General features: G+C 39.7%; 1 protein-coding gene and 1 pseudogene across 3 annotated transcripts in view; both read right to left on the reverse strand.

Moving 5' to 3' along the window:
- PHLPP2 (PH domain and leucine rich repeat protein phosphatase 2) overlaps nt 1-20,578 on the reverse strand; it is a 76,089-nt gene that overhangs the window by 33,608 nt on the left and 21,903 nt on the right. For all 3 annotated transcript variants that reach the window (XM_078063450.1, XM_036068651.2, XM_036068653.2), the window contains exon 4: nt 5,711-5,901. In XM_078063450.1, the coding sequence (XP_077919576.1) occupies nt 5,711-5,901 (191 nt within the window). The remainder of the gene's footprint in view (nt 1-5,710; nt 5,902-20,578) is intronic.
- Nucleotides 8,604-8,723, reverse strand: LOC118520554 (U4 spliceosomal RNA; annotated as a pseudogene).

Raw genomic sequence — 20,578 nt, forward strand, 5'->3', positions numbered from 1 at the left:
AATTATATAGCATATAAATCTCTCAATAAAGCTGTTTAGAAAAAGCAAAAGGAATACTTTGTTGGAAGTATGTTGAAGGAATAGGACTCGGGGCATACTCATAAGTAAATCTATTTATTAATTCCTCTGTAAGTCACGACACAGTCTCAATTTGATAATTAGTATTTGTTGCATGAATATATTCTACTGTTCTGCGTGCTGGGGACAAGCAGGGGGAAAACAACAAAGCCCCGCCCTCCGCAGAATTTGTATTTGAGAAAGGGACAAACACTCTAACACCAAAACGGTGACATAATATAATACATAATGAATAATATCAAGAAAAATAAAACAGGGAAAAAGCTTGGCGAACAGGGTGGGTGATCTGAATTATGAAAGGGCAGTCAGGGAAGGACTCACTGAGGTAACCTGTGAGCAAAGACCCTAAGGGGGTCCAGGTGTGGAAACCCCTGGGCGAGGAGCATTCCACACATAGCAACAGCAAGTACAAGCTGCGATGCCAGGCTGCAGGCTGTGTTTCAGAACAGGAGTCTCTAGACCCACGTGATAAGAGCCAAAGTCTCCACTCCACAGTTCCAATCCTTTCCACCTACACTGGGGCACAATGGAGGTAGCTGCCTGCCTGCAAAGGGTGCCCTGGCCTGGTTTTTGGACTCCTCTCCTTTCTTACTAAGCGCTGGGCTAGATGCCATTTTTGACCCCCTCCAGGGCTGAAGTAGGAAGGGAGGAAGGACAGGAAACTTAAAAGTCCAAAGGTTCTTACTAGACAAGCAGAGTCCTCATGTGACTTCATAGTCTCTGGGACTAGCAGATTTTAAAGAGATGCTTTTCCTCAATGGGTCCTTAAAGGGTTCTTTTGGTTACCCCCCACTCCACCCCAAATAATGATGGCTTCTCACTTACAGATCCCTTGACCTGGCTAATGCATGCTCTTCCAGCACTGGACTACTCCCTCCTCAGACATGAAGGAATCCGGTGGTCCACTGACAGCCTGTCCTCAAGGGAAGCCTATTTGCCCCTCAAGATGGCCCTACTGGACAAGTTCTAAGAGAATCCACCCACTCATCCACCAATTTACCCACTGGTTTTTCCTCTCTCAACCCATCTGGATCACAAACTAACAAACCCAAGGAGCACACAATGATCCCAATGCATCAGCTAGGCTCTCAGGCTACCTGGCTGCTTTGGTTACAGACTCATCTCTGTCCTCAAGACTTCTTGGTCAGAAGGCAGGACACCAATCCACTATGCCCCCCTTACTGCAGGGGACCCATATCAAGCTCTCTTGAATCCGCGGAAACCTCTTTCACTAGGCTTGAGGAAAAAGGCAGAAGCCATTCCCAGTTGGGGTGGCTGTAGGGATTCACAGCACAATAGCAGTTCTCGTCAAAGCAATTCTCCCCCAAAATCCAACAACCCAATTCACATAGCTTTGATAAAGATGAAGTCTTTATAGTTACGAAACCACTTACATCTTTGTCTGACATCTCACTTTGATATGTCATAACTATTGAATCTTGGTGAGTCAGCTGGAAACTTCCAAATTACACTCGTAAATCATTAGGTTTCTGGTGCCAAGTAAAGACTGAATCAAATGGCAAAAACACAAAATAAGCAAAAAAGAATCATATTAAAAAGATCCCAATAAGGGGCACTTGGGTGGCTCTGTCAGTCAAGCGTCTGCCTTCAGCTCAGGTCATGATCTCAGGGTCCTGGGATGGAGCCCTATATTGGGCTTTGTACTCAGTGGGGAGTCTGCTTGTCCCTCTCCCTCACCCTCTGCCTCTTACACCGCTCATGCGTGCACACGCTCCCCCTCTCAAAGAAATAAAATCTTTAAGAAAAAAAAAAGATCCCAATAAAATTAAATAATATTCATAATGTTCAATTGCGATCTCAAAACAGGATCATTTTTTGCAAATGAGTGAGTCAAAATAAAGGATCTTATTGAAATGAAGAACAGATATTAATGATTGTTTCAGAATAATCTTTAAAATTTTACTTATTTGACAGAGAGAGAGCACACAAGCAGGCGGAGCAGCAGAGGGAGAGGGAAAAGCAGGCTCCCTGCTGAGCAGGGGAGCAGGACCCTGGGATCAAGACCTGAACTGAAGGCAGACGCTTAACCAAATGAGCCACCCTGGTGCCCGTGTTTTAGAATCAACTTCTTAATATTTTACTATGGGGTATTTGACACAGAAAAATATACTCATACAATGTCAAATACTGAGAAAGATTTGTAAATCTGAGATTCTCTGCCTCTCCCTCTGCCCTTCCCCCACTCCCATGCTTGCTCACTCGCTTGCACACTTGCTTGCTCTCTCTTCTTCTAAAATAAATTAATTAAAAAAAAAAAAGAATGTTTTTAAGATTCATCCTTATTTTGGTGTATATCAGCAGTTCATTCCTTTTTATTGTTCAGTAGTATTCCATTGTGTGGAATGTGCCACATTTGTTTATTAATTCACAAGTAGTCAATGAACATTTGGGTTATTTCTAGTTTTTGACAATTATGAATAAAGCTGCTATGAAAATTCACATAAAGTCTTTGTAAAGACAGATGTTCATTTCCCAATACCTAGGAGAAATGCTGGGTCGTCTGATATGCATATGTTTCAGTTTATAAGAAATGAAAAACTTGAGGCCCCTGGGTGGCTCAGTCGTTAAGCGTCTGCCTTCAGCTCAGGTCATGATCCCGGGGTCCTGGGATTGAGCCCCACATGGGGCTCCCTGTTCAGCAGGAGGCCTGCTTCTCCCTCTCCCACTCCCCCTGCTTGTGTTCCCTCTCTCACTGTCTCTCTCTCTGTCAAATAAATAAATAAAATCTTAAAAGAAAAAATGAAAAATTGTTTTCCAAAATGACTGTACTCCCACCAATGATGTGAAAGCATTCCAGTTGCTCCTCATCTTTGCTAAATTTGGTACTCAGCAGTCTTTTGATTTTAGTCATCCTAGTGGTATGCAGAATCTGTCTGTGATATTGATTTGCATTTCCCTAATGACTCATGATGGTGAGAATCGTCCTATGTACTTATTTGCCATCTGTAGATCTTCACTGGTAAAGGATCTGCTCAACTCTTCCGCCTAGTTTTTACTAGGTTATCTGTCTTTCTCTCACTGTGTTGTAAAAGTTCTTTATATATTCTGGAGACAAGTCCCTTGTTGCAGATAAACTTTCATAAAAATGTTTTGTATGATGTTAAGATAACCACACCATTTTCTTTTGGTTCCTATCTGACTAGCACGATTTTCCCACCATTTCACATTCAACCTTCTAAGTGTTGGGTATGTCTCTTATAAACAGCAAGTACTGGGGGCGCCTGGGTGGCTCAGTCGGTTAAGTGTCTGCTTTCAGGTCAGGTCGTGATCCCGGCGTCCTGGGATCAGGCCACACGTTGAGCTCCCTGCTCAGCGGGGAGCCTGCTTGTCCCTCTCTCTCTGCCCCTCCCCCTGCTCATGCTCTCTCTAATAAATAAATAAAATCTTAAAAAATAAAATAAACAGCAAGTACTGGGATTTTAAATGACAACTTACATCACAATTATTATGATTATTGATATATTTCTATATGTGTCTGTCACTATAATTTGTGATAATTTACCATGCTAATCATTTTGTTCCTTTCTCTCCACTCTTTTCCTGCCTTCTTTTAGTGTTACAGAATGTTTTACATTTTCTTTTCCCACTCTACTCTTAGTAGCTATCCTTACAATTTTTACATTCACACTTAAGGTTTTTTCCTAATCCAGTTAAAAGTTATTTGGTATTTCTATTCTCTAATTCCAAAACTGTATCACACGTTACTTATTGAACATACCACTACATCTTAAGTATCATTTTGAGCTTTAAGAGTTTATATTTAAAATATTTAAAAAATTTAAACTTTTTACAATCAATATTAACTTTACCATCATATTTTATCAATGTCTGCACTCATTGTTTCTTATTTCTTACAACTTCCCTTTGAATTTCCTTTCCTGTGTTGTATTCTTTTCTCTTTTTCTTTTTTTGGGAGTGGGGGTGTCATTTTCTTTTAACCTATTTTCTTCATTCTGTCCTTCAGCCTCCAAGACCAGAACCAAGTCTCACATCAGTAAGTGGTAGGCTCCTGCCCCCTGGCTGATACTGGAGTATGCACATTCATTCAGTGGGGACTTGTTCACTTCCTCATCACAGGCCACATAACTGGTTCCTTCCACCTTTTTAGGACCACAGCAAGAACAAGACTTGATTCCAGTCAGTGGTTAACAGCTGTTTTGGGCTGGTTGGTTTTTTTTTTTCTTTCCAGCTTTCCTTTAGGAGCAGAGTACCACTCATCTCCTGCTTCAAGGAGTAAGCCTGGGCCAGGTTCTTCTCATGAGCAGAGGACTTTTAAACCCAAATACTTACAGGAGCTGAACTCCTGGGCTGCCACGACCTTTCAGGCCCAGAACTCAGCAGGCCCTCAGATTCAGACCTGCTCACCACATATATTTCTAGTCTACATTCCATAGCCCAGCTATGTCTTTTTATATATTTACCTTTCAAATATATCTATTTTATCGATATTGCTGTGCATCTGGACCAGATTGGACCAAAGCATGAATTCACTAAGTCATTTTGTCTGGAAGTTCTCTACAATTCCAACTGTTTTATTGATATTCAAGATGGAAAATAAACAAAATGATGTATAGCTTCATATAAATATTAACATATCTGTTTCCAGTCATTTGTCAGTCTGTTTGACAGACTTGCAATGAACTCCCTGCCTAGGATGGGGAATTTTCTAGCACAGACCAGAAATGGTATGCCTCCACCCCCTTGCTGCTGGACAGGAGCTTGTGACCACCCCCGACTCTGAATTTTAGTCAAATGGGGAAAAAGGAGAAACTGGAAAGAATCTGTTTTGGGGATGGATGTGGCAGGAGGCTGCAAGTGGCAGCATTCTCTGTCTACTCAGGTGTTATGGGTGCCTGACAGTGGGGACCAGGGTATCATCAACAAATGGGTGCTGCAGCGGAATTTGGGGTATGGACAGGCTTTGGGCCTCCCAGAGAACCTGTGATGTAAATAAACCTGTTTTATGCTTAAATTAGTCTGAGTAAGGTGGGGTGCTTGGGCGGTTTAGTCGGTTAAGTGTATGACTCAGTTTCAGCTCAAGTCATGACTTCATGGGTCCTGAGCTTGTGAGATCATGAGATTGTGAGATTCAGCCCAGCGCTGGGTTCCAAGCTCAGCAGGGAGTCTGCTGTTCTTCTCCCCTTCCCTCTGCCCCTGCCTCCGCTTGCGCACTCTCTCTCTCTCAAATAAATAAATGAATCTTTAAAAAAAGAAAAATTAGCCTGAGGTTTCTTCTGGTTAAACCTAAGAACTCTAAAAAACAAACTTTGTAATACAATCTTTATTAATGCTCATATTGGCTTCTTTAAAAAGATGTGGGTTAAGTGCTGAAAAGTAAATGTGATTTTATTTATTTATTTTTTTAAGATTTATTTATTTATTTGAGAGAGAGACAGTGAGAAAGGGAACACAAGCAGGGGGAGTGGGAGAGGGAGAAGCAGGTTCCCGCTAAGCAGGGAGCCCGAAGCAGGGCTCGATCCTAGGACCCTGGGATCATGACCTGAGCCGAAGGCAGACGCTTAACAACTGAGCCACCCAGGCACCCCTGTAAATGGAATTTTAATTAAGAAGATCAAACAAATGAAGAATAATTCATTTTTATAAGTCTTACCTTTCCCCCAACCAGAGGCAAAATGTGCATCTTTCCAGTCTGACAATCCTTCACTGAGGAAACGATGAGGCAGGTGCCACAGAGAACAACTAGGCGTTCAGCCCACTTATGCAGCTGGGTCTTCCCCTTGCGTACATTATAGATGCCAGACAGAAGGATTCGATCCAGATGATCCATCTGGCATGGTTTTTCTAAAAGAAAACAGAACTTCAGAAGTCACCATTCAAGTATATGAGACTCTTGTAAGGAAAAAGAAAGTACTGTGTGTCAACATTCAACTACCTTGTTTACAGATTTAAGTTACCAAGCAATGTATCACAAAATAAGATCTCAGTTCTAAAATGTTATCCATCACTGAAGTTATACAATGGGAGTACTGTGGATTTTGGGCCAGGGAGCAAGATTTTATTTTGGATGCCATTGTTAATTCTTCTTCTAACACAGTCCTATCTCCCATGTACACAGAGAAAGGCAATCTGGCAAGTCATTAAGATCATAGACTTGGGGGCCAGACATGCACACCTGAGCTTGAATCCTAGTTCTGCCACTTACTTTGTTTCTTTGAACTACTTAATATAATCACTGAGGTTGACTTTCCTCATTTATACAGTTTGGATCTTAATACTACTTATCTTAAGCGTTTTCTTATAAAAAATTTGGATAATTTATGTAAAGTACTGAGCATAGTTTTAGGTAACAAAAGAAGTACTGAATAAATGACAGCCACTATTGTGATTAGTCTATTCTAGAAGGAAGAAATTAATAAGTATGGGAGCACTCTAGTTCTGTACACATTACTCCATTTTCCTGTTCCTTGTGAGGAAATGCTTATGGCTGATACTTCAATCAACTATCCCAATCATGGTGGCAGAAGCTCCTATGTGCATACAAGAGTTTCTTTTTTTTGTACCCTCCCTCCTCATTAGAATCTTTTTAAGGCTGAGATATAATGAACAAACAGCACATTATGACAGGAGACAGGTTCTTGATCAAAGCGCAGTGAAAAACAGACTAACTCTACCCAGAAATGACAGGAGTAGCACTAGTATGAGGCGGTGCAAACAGCAAGGAACTGGCAAGAGAGAAAACTGCATCGTATTTGATATTATTACAGGATTGATTATGGAACCTGGGCATCGTGTTGCCCTTTTAACTATGTGTTTCCCATATATGATCTGAGGAAATAGGTTAGATCACTTCAAAGCTTTAAAACTTTGCATGCGAACGCTAGCTCTATGGGAGAGCCATCTCTCCTTCTATTTGAGGCCAATCCTTTCATCTATATTCCAAACTCCACCTTTCTCAGGGAGTTTGGTTCTTCTCTCTTCTCACTCTTCAACTCCACCCTCCTTATTGTTCCTGTCAAAGCTACAAAAGCATTCATGTTTGCTCCCATGCCCTCTCAGTCTCAACTGTGGAATTTCTTTAGTTCAGTGACTCTCTGAAGAGAATGCCCAAGACTTATTATGTGAGACTTGTGTGTGCCCAAGACTTATTATGATGAAGCAGGGCTTCATCCCAGGACACTGAGATCATGACCTGAGCAGAAATTAAGAGTCAGAACAGGTTAAAATGTGGGACGATGACACCCACCCACGGAGAGTCTAATCCACAGGGCCTGGGATGGAACACAGAGAAATGTATTTTTAACAACTATTCCAGGTAGTTTAAATGCAGATGGTCCACAAATCATATTTTTAAAAATTTAAGTTTACCCTTTTGAGGCTCTTTTGTTCTCATTTAAGCCTCTATATTAGCTATCTCCCTGTTACCTCACCTCCTATTTACTCAATTTTCTTCAATCTGGCTTCCAGCCTCCAAACTGCCCTATTCATACGATGATAATGGCCCTCAGATTTCTATCTCCTGCCCCAATTTTCCTTTGGTTCTAATCTCATATATCTAATTGTCTGCTAGACATGTCCAAGAGATGTCCCCATCCACCTCAAACTTCCAGTATCAGACTAGAAAGAAAGAAACTATCTTTATTTGCAAACTATAGGATCTTGTATGTAGAAAATCCTAAGTAAGCCACAAAAAAGACAATTATAACCAATAAATGAGTTCAGCAAAGTTGCAGGATACATGGTTTTGTTTTTTTTTTACTATATTTAAGATTTATTTATTTTGGGGGTGCCTGGGTGTCTCAGTTGGCTAAGCATCTGCTTTCAGCTCAGGTCATTATCCCAGGATCCTGGGATGGAGCCCCGCATCAGTCTCCCTGCTCAGCAGGGGGTCTGCTTCTCCTTCTCCCTCTGCCTCCCCCCTCCCATGCTCTTGTCTCTGTCTCTCTTTCAAATAAATAAATTCTTAAAAAAAAAAAAAAAGACTTATTTTTGAGAGAGAGAGAGAGAGAAAACATGCAAGTGGGGGAAGGGAAGGGCAGAGGGAGAGAAATCCTCAAGCCGACTCCCTGCTGAGCACAGAGCCCAATGCAGGGCTTCATTCAAGGACACTGAGTTCATGACCTGAGCAGAAATCAAGAGTCAGATGCTTAACCAACTGAGCCACCCAGCCGCCCCAGATACAAAAATTTTTTAAAAAATCAACTGTATTTCCATGCATAAGGAATAAACAATTCAAAATAAAATGAAGGAACTTACTGCATCTAGGATAGCATCAAAAAGAATAAAATGAAAACAGTACAGTGAAAACTACAAAACATAGTTGCAAGAAGTTACAGACCTAAATAAATGGACAACATCCAGGGTTTATGGGTTAGAAGATTTAATTTTGTTAAGATGGCAAAACTCCCGAAATTGATCTACAGCAATGTATTCCCTATCAAAATTCCAGCTGCTTTCATGGCAAAACTGACAAACTGATCCTAAAATTCATATAGAGAAGTACAGTAGACTCAGAATAGAAAAAACAGTCTTAAAAAGAACAAAACTGAAATTCCCCAATTTCAAAACTTAACTATAAAGTATTGAGTTGGCAAATAGTTTTCAATTAGCAATAATCGCGCCTCGGATAAACCTCATTGGCTATGATACTGCCACTGCGCAAAGCTTGGAGTTGGCATATAAAGTACAGTACTTGGGGCATCTGGCTGGCTCAGTTGGTACAGCATCTGATTCTTGATCTTGGGGTCATGAGTTCAAGCCCCACATTGGGTGAAGAGATTACTTAAAAAAAAAAAAAAAGTACAGTACTGACGTAAGAATAGACATAGATAGAGCAATGGAACAGAATTCACAAATAAACCCCTACATTTATGGACAATTGATTTTTGAGCAGGGTGCCAAGATACTCACTGGGGAAAGAATAGTCTTGTCAACAAATGGTGCTGAACAGCTGGATAGCCAAAGGCAAAAGAATAAAGTCAGATCCCTAACTTCATATCATATACAAAAATTAATTCAAAATGGATTGCAGACCTAAATGTAAGAACTAAAACTATAAAACTCTTAGAAGAAAACACTGGAATAAATCTTGTGGTCTTAAGTTAGGCAAAGATTTCTTACGTATGAACACAAAAAGTAAAAGTGACACAGGGCGCCTGGGTGGCTCAGTCGGTGAAGCGTCTGCCTTTGGCTCAGGTCATGATCCCAGGGCCCTGGGATCAAGTCCAGAATCGGACTCCCTGCTCAGTGGGAGTCCCTGCTTCTCCCTCTGCCCACACCCCCACCCCCTGCTCATGTTCTCTCTCTCAAATAAATAAAAACCTTTAAAAAATAAAGTTAAAAAAAGAAAATATAGAAAAATGGACTTCATCAAAAATAAAAACTTGTTGTGCTTCAACAGACACCATCAAGAAAGTAAAACGATGAGTCACAAAATAGGAGAGAATATTTGCAAATCATATACATAATAGAGTTGTATCCAGAATAAAGAACTGTTACAATTCAGTAATAAAGACAAACAGCACAATTAAAAAATGGGCAAAGAATGTGAACAGATATTATTTCACAGAAGATATATAAAAGGCCAACAAGCACATGAAAAGATGCTCAATCTCATTAGTTACTAGCAAGATGCAAATCAAAACCACAATGAGATACCAGTTTACATCCCCTAGGATGACTAGAATTGAAAAAGACAAACACTAATAAGCATTGGCAAAGACGTAAACAAACACTGCTGGTGCGACTATAAAATGGTGCAGCCACTTTAGAAAACAGTCTGGTAGTTCCTCAAAAGTTTAAACATAGACCCACCATATGATCCAGCAATTCCACTCCTACATCCATCTCCAAGAGAACTGAAAACACATGTCCACACAAAAACTTATACACAAATGTTTGTTCATAGTAGCATTACTCGTCATAGCCAAAAAGTAGAAACAACCAAAATGCCCATCAACCGAGGAATGCATAAGCAAAAGGTGGCATTATCTATACAATGGAACACTGTTTGGCCACAAAAAGAAATGAAGTACTGATACCTACTATAACCTGGATGAGCCTTGAAAACATTATGCCAAGTATAAGAAGCCAGCCACAAAAAGCCACATGTATATGATTCCACTTACATGAATTGTTCAGAATAAGCAAATCCATAAAGACAGAAAGTAGATTTGTGGTTGCCAGGTGCTGCAGGAGTGTGGAATGGAGAATGATGTTAATGGATATGGGGTCTTTTTTATGGTGATGAAAATATTCTAAAATTAGACTGTGGTGGTGGCTGCATAACTCTCTGCACATACTAGAAAGCACTGAATTGCACACTTTTAAAGGGTGAATGTTATGGGATATGAATTATATCTCAATAAAACTGTTATTTTTTTAATCTCATTGTTCTCTCCAAACATGCCAATGGCTTCTATATTCCCCACCCTGGTTAACAGTATCGCCTACTACAAAGTTTGCTAAATTATCTAAAAATGGGACTTCATAATAGTTATCATGTTTTCAAACTGCCTCAGTCTTTTTAAAAGTTTACATGAAAGAGATGTTATATCAATTGATATATAATTCTCTGAGTCTCTTCTTTCTTGGCCTTATTTCTTTGTATTTTATTACAGAGAAAACTCCTAAATCTATCCACCACCACTCTCAGAAGGGAACATTCAACTGTGTTTTGGATAAGTTATATATGAAATAACATGCTGTTTTATTAATTTTGGAGTGTTTGCTAGACATCCAGTCTCTGATCTTCTTAAAGTGATACAAAAAAAAAAAAAAAAAGAATTAGGGGCGCCTGGGTGGCTCAGTCGGTTGAGTGTCCAACTATTGATCTCAGCTCAAGTCTTGATCTCAGGGTCGTGAGTTCAAGCCCCACATTGGGCTCCACGCTGGGTGTAGAGACTACTTAAAAAACAAAAAACAAAAAAACGAGAATGAGAAAGTTCTACTAACTATTCAGAAAGTGTAACGGTTCTAACTAAAAAATAGTTTTACAATCTCAAAAGCCAAGGTTCTAAGTGGAAAATTAGGGATGATTTTAATTTCCTTATATTTATACATCCAAATGTTCTATAAAGAAAATGGAATGTTTTTATAATTTAAAAAAGTTGCTAAAAAAACAATCAAGGGCAACCCTGTAGCAATGAGTTCCTCTACTGCCCAGAATGAAATCTTTAAATACTATCTTTCATTAAAATGAACCAGGAGTCCTTAGAAAAAGGGTCTATTCCTGGTCTGAGTCAGACAATGAAAAGATGAGCTTAGGACATCTTGTTGTGCCAGAACTTAATGGAAAATCCAGAATGCTATCAAAAACTCCTGGGGTCACGATGGAAGGACAGAAGGCAATGTAAAGAGCTCCCACTAGCTGAGATGGGACAAACGGAGCAACAAAAAGAATAACGGCTGTAATGAGCCAAAACAAATATATACAAGCCCATGAGCTCACAATGACAGACAAAAAGACTCATACGGACTGAATATAAATTGAAAGACAAAACAATAGAGCTTCTAGAAAAGGTAAATTTAGACTGTTCAATTGGACTATATTAAAATGAAGTAATCAAAACACACCATTAAGGTTCTGGTTCTGAGTAAGATGGAGAAAGTGCACTCCACCTTGTCTCTCCCACTAAATGCACCTATAAGACCTGGACAGAATGCATGGAGCAGCTATACAAGGATGCTGAAAAGTAAACAGTAGCAGGCAGATTAGGGAAGAAGAACACAATCTGAAATACCACCCAAGCCGTGGCAAGTTTCTCACTGTTTCCTCTTGTGACATCTCCCAGCCCAGGACTTGAGAAAGCCCAAGATCCAGAGGCAAGCACTGGTGTGGACAGAGAGCTCTAGGAAAAGCCCTCAAGTTCTAGCTTCAGGAGTAGAAAAGGGGTCTCCTAACACTCAGAGAGAGTGGGAGAAATTCCTCATTTCTCCCCCTCTTTTCTTCATTTTCTTAAGTTCTAGCCCCCAGGAGTGGGGACACAGGCACCTAAAACTCTGAGGGGTGTGACTTCCTTCTCTGATTGGAAGATCTGCAATCCCAAGAGAGCGGGGTGAAAACCCGTTGAATTTTTGGTCTCCCCCTCCCACTGGGAGCCTTGCAGTGTGGATGCCCTTGCGGGAAGTGCCCAACAGGGCAGGTTAAGTAAAGCCCCAAGAAATCGCAAAGAGGAAGGAGCTCTGGAAAAATGACCTCTCTAGAGCTGTCTACGAACTCCTGGGCTCACCCTTGAGGTTTACAAATGTGGATGTGACCCCAAGCAGCAGGCCAAAAATTCTGAAAACTGAACTAAGAGATAGAGCCAAAGGAAGAGAAGAAACAGCACAATGTTGAAAAATGATTTGAAGAAATAGGGGAAAACTCCTCAAGTGAAAGATACAAATTTATGAATTCAAGAAGTTCAGTGAACCCCAAACAGGATAAACCCAATGAAATTCTAGCCCAGATACTATATAACCAAAGTGCTGAAAATTAAAGACAAAGTCTTGAGAGAAGCCAGAGAAAATGGAAGCACTATTTATACCAGAACAACAATTCAAATGACAGCATGAAGGGTGTGCAGGAGCTCTCTGTACTATCCTTCCAACTGCTCTGAAAATCCAAAGCTAGTTCCGAATAAAAAGTTAAACCAATAAATACTGGCTGATATGTAAGGAGGTGAAAATTAAATATTTACTTACATTTAAAGAACAAAATAGGAAACCTCACAACAAATTTCAAACTTGCAATAGGCTCTCATACAACACAAAAACTTCTATTTGACGTATTTCACCAGAAAACTTGGCAAAGCAGTGGTGGCTAAGGTAATTCCACCATCTGGTTTCATGATCCCAAACAAATCTTCTTACATCTTCAGGCCTTAGTTTCCTGAGTTTTAGACCAAGAAGTTGGATTAGATGTTCTCATTTTATGGATTCCTCATACTTCTCTAAACTCTCTCTCCAACAACTAAATGGTGGAGTAAGTTAGAAGTTAAAAGGATGATATTTAGAAGCAGACAGATTTATCTGCTTCCTGGCTCTGCTATCTGACTGGGGCATATTACAGCCTCTTGGGAATAATCACATCTATCTAGAGGGTTGTAAGGATTACATGAGACAAGGTATACAGAGTGCTCAGCACTTGAGCAAGCGCTCGCATAGAGGAAGGGTATAAAACACAGCTCGCTATTATAATGAAAATTCTGCCTGCCTTAAGCCCCCTTTCCCTACATATAAGAATTCTTTTCAAGGTATCGTAACAACTTCCACAGCTTTAACATCCCCATGTACTCTACTCCCAGATCTGTATGTCCTAAGCTCTAGTTCCACATTTTCAACTACCTGTCAGACATCTCACCACCACTTAATAAGAAACATTCCCAAAACCAAGTCATCACCATCCCCACGAACCAGCTCCTTCTCCCAACTCAAGTCCTGACATTCTCCTGTATGTAACCCCGGCTTAAAATCTCAGTGTCAGCTTCAACTCTCAGGTTCTCTTCCTCAACCCCCTTTTCAATCAGCCATCAACTCTTACCAATTATCCCTTCAAAATGTCTCTGATATGAATAATTCCTTCCCATTCTCCACTCCAGACCCCTATTAATTCACATCTGAATTATTATCCACACTGGTGCCAGATTCACCTTCTCTGGCTCACTTGGATCCTCTCACTTCCCGCTGTGATCTGCCAAATGAAGACTAAACTCTTGATACTGCCCTCGACGCCCAGAACAATCTGGACTCAAATTATCTGTGATTCACAGAACAGACACTGAAGGGTCTAATCTCCCATCCCGTGTCCTCCTTTTCCTTTCTGCTTAATGAAATTCTGTCAATTTTTAGAGAACCAACTCAAATACTGCTTCTTCACAAAGGCTTCTCTGATTCCAGAGGTCTCACTGATTTTTCAAAGAACAGTGATAAGGTACGTCCCTACCAGCTATCAAAATATGTCATATACGTCACGAGACAAATTGGTCAACTGGTCAATGTAACAGGATGGAGTCCAAAAATAGAACACTGACCGTATAAGAACTTAAGAATAATAATGATGATATTTCAAATCAGTAGGAAAAGGATGATCTATTCCATAAATGTTGTTGGGACAGAAGGCTATCTACCTATAGAGAAAAAGTAAAGTTAGATCCCTATCTTATGCATATTTTAAAAATATAGAAGTACTGAAAATACAGAATACCTTTATGACCTAGGATAAGGAATATAAATGCATTAAAGGAAAAGACTCATCAAATCTGACTAAATAAAACTTCTGCACAATAAAAAACAATAAAATTTAAGGACAAGTTACAGGCTGAGAAAAAATTTTGTTACAAATATAGTATGCAAAGGATGTACACTTAGAATATATACACAAGTCCTTTAGTAATATCAACATGAAAAAAAGACAAAAATGTGCACAGAAATATCAATGGGTTATTCAAAGAAGAAGAAATCTAAAAATCCAATGAAAATATGAAGCAATATTCAACCATACTAGTACTCAGGGAAACAAAAATTAAAACAAGGAAACCATCGTATTAAAGAGGGCACGTTCTGCATGGAGCACTGGGTGTTATGCACAATGAATCATGGAACACTACATCAAACACTAATGATGCAATGTATGGTGATTAACATAACAATTAAAAATTTTTTAAAAAAACAAGGAAACCATCATTTTATTTATCAGATTAGTAAAAATTTCAAATGCTAATAATATTAAAAAATGAAATTGTGGGCAAAGAGGTACTTTAATATACTGATGGGATATATATTTATTCTGCAGTAGTATTAATATTTTAAATGCAAATATTCTACAACTCATTAATTTCGTTTTTAGAGATCTACTCTGAGGAAACACAGGGGCACAAAGAGGAAATTTTACTATGATGCTGTTTGCAATAGTCAAAACTGGAAATACTGTAAATGTCTATCACTAGCGAAATGGTTACATAAATTATAATACACACATGATATTCAATACTATGCAACTTAGAGGAATGCATATAGAAGATAGCTAAGGAAAGATCTCCAAAACATATGGTTAAGTGAAAAAGCATGAAGACCACAGTAAATAATACTATTTATATAAATAAAATATATTTCTACAAATACATATTAGATATGAATATAAGTTAGAAAATTCTGAACAGATATACACCAAGTTGATAGCAGTGAATAGACCTGGGAGGTGATTATAAGAGACTGAAATACTATAGATAATGAGACTGTATCCACATCTTACTGTGTAATTAAAACTGAATTTTTTACAAAGGAAAAATATATGGACACAATGATTACAAATGTGAAATATGCATATAAAATATGACTAAGACATGCACAATCATAAATGTAATTGTATAAGGGTGGTGGAATAGTTTTTTTGGGGATTTTTTTTTTTTAATATTTGAGAGAGAGAGAGAGCATGCGTGCAAGTGGGGGGAAGGCACAGGGAGAGAATCTCAAGCAGACTCCCTGCTAAGCATGGAGCCTGACTTGGGGTTCCATCTCAGGACCCATGAGCCCATGACTTGAGCTGAAACCAAGAGTCAGACACTTAACCAACTTAGGAACCCAGGCACCCTGGAATGTTTTTAAATATATTACTCCTACAGTTTAACAATAAAGTTTAAAATAGGCAAATTAACATGAAAGTATTTTTTGAAAATCGGGACAAAGATTAACTTTTTAAGATTTTATTTATTTGACAGAGAGAGAGAGAGCACAAGCAGGGGGAGTGGCAGGCAGAGGGAGAGGAAGAAGCCAGCTCCCTGCTGAGCAGAGAGCCCAACATGGGGGTGGATCCCAGGACCCTGGGATCATGATCTGATCCAAAGGCAGACACTTAACCAACTGAGTCACCCAGGTGCTCCGGGACAAAGATTAACTTTAACAATAATACCTGATGTCAGCAAAGGTACAAGGAAATGAGCATTCTCAAATGCTATTGATGAAAGCATACATCGGTATCGTCTGTGCAATTTAGGAATATTTTGTCAAAATTTAAAAAATATATACAGGTATTGACTCAAAAATCGTATTTGTAGGAATCATGTCCTTGTCCCTCCACCCTAGAGATCAGCCACTCTCCTGACTTTTATAATAATCATTTCCTTGCTTTCTTTATATTTTTGCCACTTATGTATGCATCCTAGATCAGCTATAGCAGGTTAAACTACTGCAACGAAAAGAACATAATGGCTCAAACACAACAGAAGTTTAATTTTCTGTTAGGGTAGACACTGTGGGTTTCCAGAGGTCAACACTATCAAGAAACTCAGGCTGATGGCAGCTCTGCCATTTTCAACACATGACTTCCAATACAGCTCCGAGCCCACGGAAGAAGACAAGGGCACTAACCAGGTGCAGAGGGACACCGGGATGGCTCAGTCGGTTAAGCATCTGCCTTTAGCTCGGGTCATGATTCCTGGGTCCTGGGATCGAGCCCCACATCGATCCCTAAGCAGGGAGCCTGCTTCTCCCTCTGCCTGCTCTCCCTCTCTGACAAATAAATAAATAAAATCTTAAAAAAAAAAAAAAAAAAAAAAGAACTAGGTGCAGAAGTGGTACAACAATTCCACTCCGTACCAGGGAAGAAAATTATGTCACATGTGTGCAAACCTAACCGCAAAAAAGGCTGGGAAATGACGTGTACCTGGGCAGTCATGCACCAACTATAACTCTATTATTATGGAAGGAAAGAACAGATTTTGACAGACAGATAGTAATACTGCCACACATCTCTAAACAATATGGCTGAATTTTGCCTGGTTTTGAACTTTAAATGAATGGAAACATACTATGTGATCCTTTTGTACCTGGCTTCATTTGTTTTGCTTATGCTCTTTGGAAAAAACTGTCTTAAACAATGTGTGCACAGAATATGGTAGAGGGGCGCCTGGGTGGCTCAGTCAGTTGACATCCAGCTCTTGATTTCGCCTCAGGTCATGATCTCAGGGTCCTGGGATGGAGCCCTGCGCTGTGCTCCGTGCTCAGTGGGGAGTTTGCTTGAGGATTCTCTCTCCCCCTCTGCCCTTCCCCTGGCTCATGCTTTCTTTCTTTCTCCCAAATAAATAAATAAATCTTAAAAACAAAAAAAAGAATATGGTACAGAAAGAAATGCTCAGGCTGAGACTTATGCTACCTGAGCCATAGAGCCCCAGAATTACAACTTCACTAGTAAATCACACCTTCTAGACTCCTCCTTTTCCTCATACACAAATAAAGAGTTCATTAATGTGCTCTCTTAATCTCTGTGATTGATCATGCTACCTAATCATCTTTAGTCAATTATGTTTCCACAGCTTTTATCATGAATTTGCCCTGAGCCAGTCATTCCACTAACTCACTTTTCCCCCAGAACTCCTTCTCCAGCAACACTGGTAATGAACATTTGCATGATGGCTGCTTGGTGCACAGGGTATCTTTGAGATCCAGCAAGCACAGCAACATTAACTGGTTTGAACTTAGGCCTTTATGACCCTGGCCTCATTAACACTATATTCTAACTAAGCTAACTTACCAAAGACTCTACATATAAAATATTTAAACTGATTACTAAGCAATTTGCTTCTAAGAGAATATTTCACAGATATTTTTCCTTCTGGTAACAGTGGTTGTCTCTGGATTCAGGAACAGAGATGAGGAGGAGAAAGGTGAAAGGGAAGCATACTTTTTGTGATGGTTTTAAGATATGTCCACAAATTCTTTGATAGTTCTCTCTCCAAAAGGTGGGGCCTAATTTCCCTCTCCATAGGGTAGGCTGTATATGGTGGCTCACTTCTACTAAACAGAAAGTCGTGAAAATGTAGGTGACTTTGAGGCTAGGTCATAAAAACACTGAGGCCTCCGTGTGTGTGTGTGTGTGTGTGTGTGTGTGTGTGTGTGCGCGCATGAGCACGTACACATGCCCGTCCGTATGTCTCATCACTGACAGAAGCTAGTAGCCATGTCATGAAGACACTCAGGCAGCCTTAAAAAGAGGTCTATAAAGTGAAGAACTGAGATCTCTGTCAAAAGCTGGTGAGGAACTGAGACCTACCAAGAGCCATCTGAGTCAGCCATGCTAGAAGTTGATTCTTTCAGCCTCAGTCAAGCCTTTGTATGACTACACCTTCAACCAACAGACTGAATACAATCTCATGCAAGCCAAACCAGAACCATCCAACTAAATTACTCCTAGATCTCTGACCCACACAAACTATACAATAAATATTTATTATTATTTTAGGTCACACAGTTTGTTTTTAAGTTTATTTAGGTTTTTTAGTAATCTCTACACCCAACGTGAGCTGCGTGCTGTACCAACTGAGCCAGCCAGGCACCCCATAAGTTACTAAGTTGTTCTTTTTTTAAGATTTTATTTATTTGGGGCGCCTGGGTGGCTCAGTCGTTAAGCATCTGCCTTCGGCTCAGGTCGTGATCCCAGGGTCCTGGGATCAAGCCCCACATCGGGCTCTCTGCTCGGCGGGAAGCCTGCTTCTCCCTCTCCCACTCCCCCTGCTTGTGTTCCCTCTCGCTGTCTCTCTGTCAAATAAATAAATTATTTAAAAAAAAAAAAAAAAAGATTTTATTTATTTATTTTAGAGAAAGAGGGAAAGAGCGCATGGGTGGGGGTAGGAGCAGAGGGAGAGGAAGAGAATCTCAAGCAGACTCCACACTGAGCATGGAGCCTGATGCAGGGCTCAGTCTCACAACCCCTGAGATCATGACCTGAGCCAAAACCAAGAGTCAGACACTTAACCAACTGAGCCACCCAGGCGCTCCCATATACTAAGTTTTGAGGTAATTCATTACATAGACAATAGATAATTAATACACTGATATTTTTTTTTACTTTTGTTTTTGGTGCTATATATACATACCATCTAGTTTCAAAAATAATTAGCTTTAAAAACCTCTTTCCCAAACATAATTTTCTCACTCAAATTATACTAGCTTCTCTAAATTAATAGAGCCCATTTTTGGAAATGTTCTCTGTTCAAGACCTCCTCCCCTCAAAAACACAGTAAGAACTACAAACTAGTACTCTTTTAGACTCTACTAGAAATATCTTCTTACGAGTATATGAAGATCCTGGGCATACTATCATGTTTATCAGGTGGTGCAAAAGATTAATGTATCAGGGCCAACAGTTGTGCAATATACAACTGAGTGCAAATGCAATCTCAATGGTTCAAAATGAGCTCACTGGCACTTTAAGGCTCAACTTTCACCTTAGAATAAAACATATAATGAAGAACTCATTTTCAACCACACTCACAAAAGGAGCATGTTACTGCTCCAAGTTGCTCTTTTTTTAACCCAAGTTTTATAGGTTTAAATGGACAATGCTCCTCAAATTAATCTTAAAGGATGTGCCTATTTAATTTTTTTTTTAAGGGGGGGTGGTGGGCAGAGGGAGAGGGAGAGAGAGAATCCTAGGCAGGCTCCATGCCTAGCGTGGAACCCGACACAGGGCTCAATCTCACAACCCTGAGATCATGGCGTGAGCCGAAATCAAGAGTTGGACCCAGACGCCCCATGGATTTTCCTATTTAATTTCAATCTAGCAACTATTTTCCTTCCATGAACTAGCAATGAAGAGAAATCAATGGAAATAAAACAAAACCAACTTTTAAGGAACAACATGTCACAAAATAGTGTAATGATGAAAAATTAAACATAAAATCTTTTGTGAAGTGCATTAAATGAAGCTGGCTTGTGACACTGTGTCATAAGAGTTCTATCAAGAGGTATACAGAGGGGTGCCTGGCTGGCTCAGTTAGAAGAGCTCTTGATCTCGGGTGGTAAGTTCAAGCCCAACACTGGGTGTAGAGATTACTTAAAAATAAACAACAGGGCGCCTGGGTGGCTCAGTCGTTAAGCATCTGCCTTCGGCTCAGGTCATGGTCCCAGGGTCCTGAGATCAAGTCCCACATCGGGCTCCCTGCTCAGCAGGAAGCCTCCTTCTCCCTCTCCCACTCCCCCTGCTTGTGTTCCCTCTCTCGCTGTGTCTCCCTCTGTCATATAAATAAATAAATAATCTTTAAAAATAAATAAACAACAACAAAAGAAGTATACAGAAATTTAATCAATAATCTAAGGAATGAGAGCAGGGAATTTCAATAAATGACTTTGCCTACATACACTAATCATTTAGTTTTAGTTCAATTGTTTGATAAGTGGGTCATATTAATTCAAAATTGTTAGGTATTAAATGGCTCTCTCACTTACTAGCTGTATGACCTTGAACAAGTTGCTTAACTTCTCTGTCTCAGTTTTCTCATCTGCTAAATAAGATAATAGTTCTATGGCATAAGGTGGTTGTAACAAACTGGGTAATTCACAAGCATAAAAGCACACAGTAAACAATCAATAGTACTCAACAGTAATAGTATTAGTAGACTATGTATATTTGCAAAGCAATATTCAGAAAGTATTTAGTTTTAGTAAGTCTAATTTTATTATTGAAGTGATCAGGTGAAAAACAGTTGATGGGGGGAAAAAATGCACCAAAAGAGAAGGGAAAGTTAAAAAATCCTAGATTTCAAGC

Source organism: Halichoerus grypus, chromosome 15, assembly GCF_964656455.1.
Source record: "Halichoerus grypus chromosome 15, mHalGry1.hap1.1, whole genome shotgun sequence".
Lineage (NCBI taxonomy): Eukaryota > Metazoa > Chordata > Mammalia > Carnivora > Phocidae > Halichoerus > Halichoerus grypus.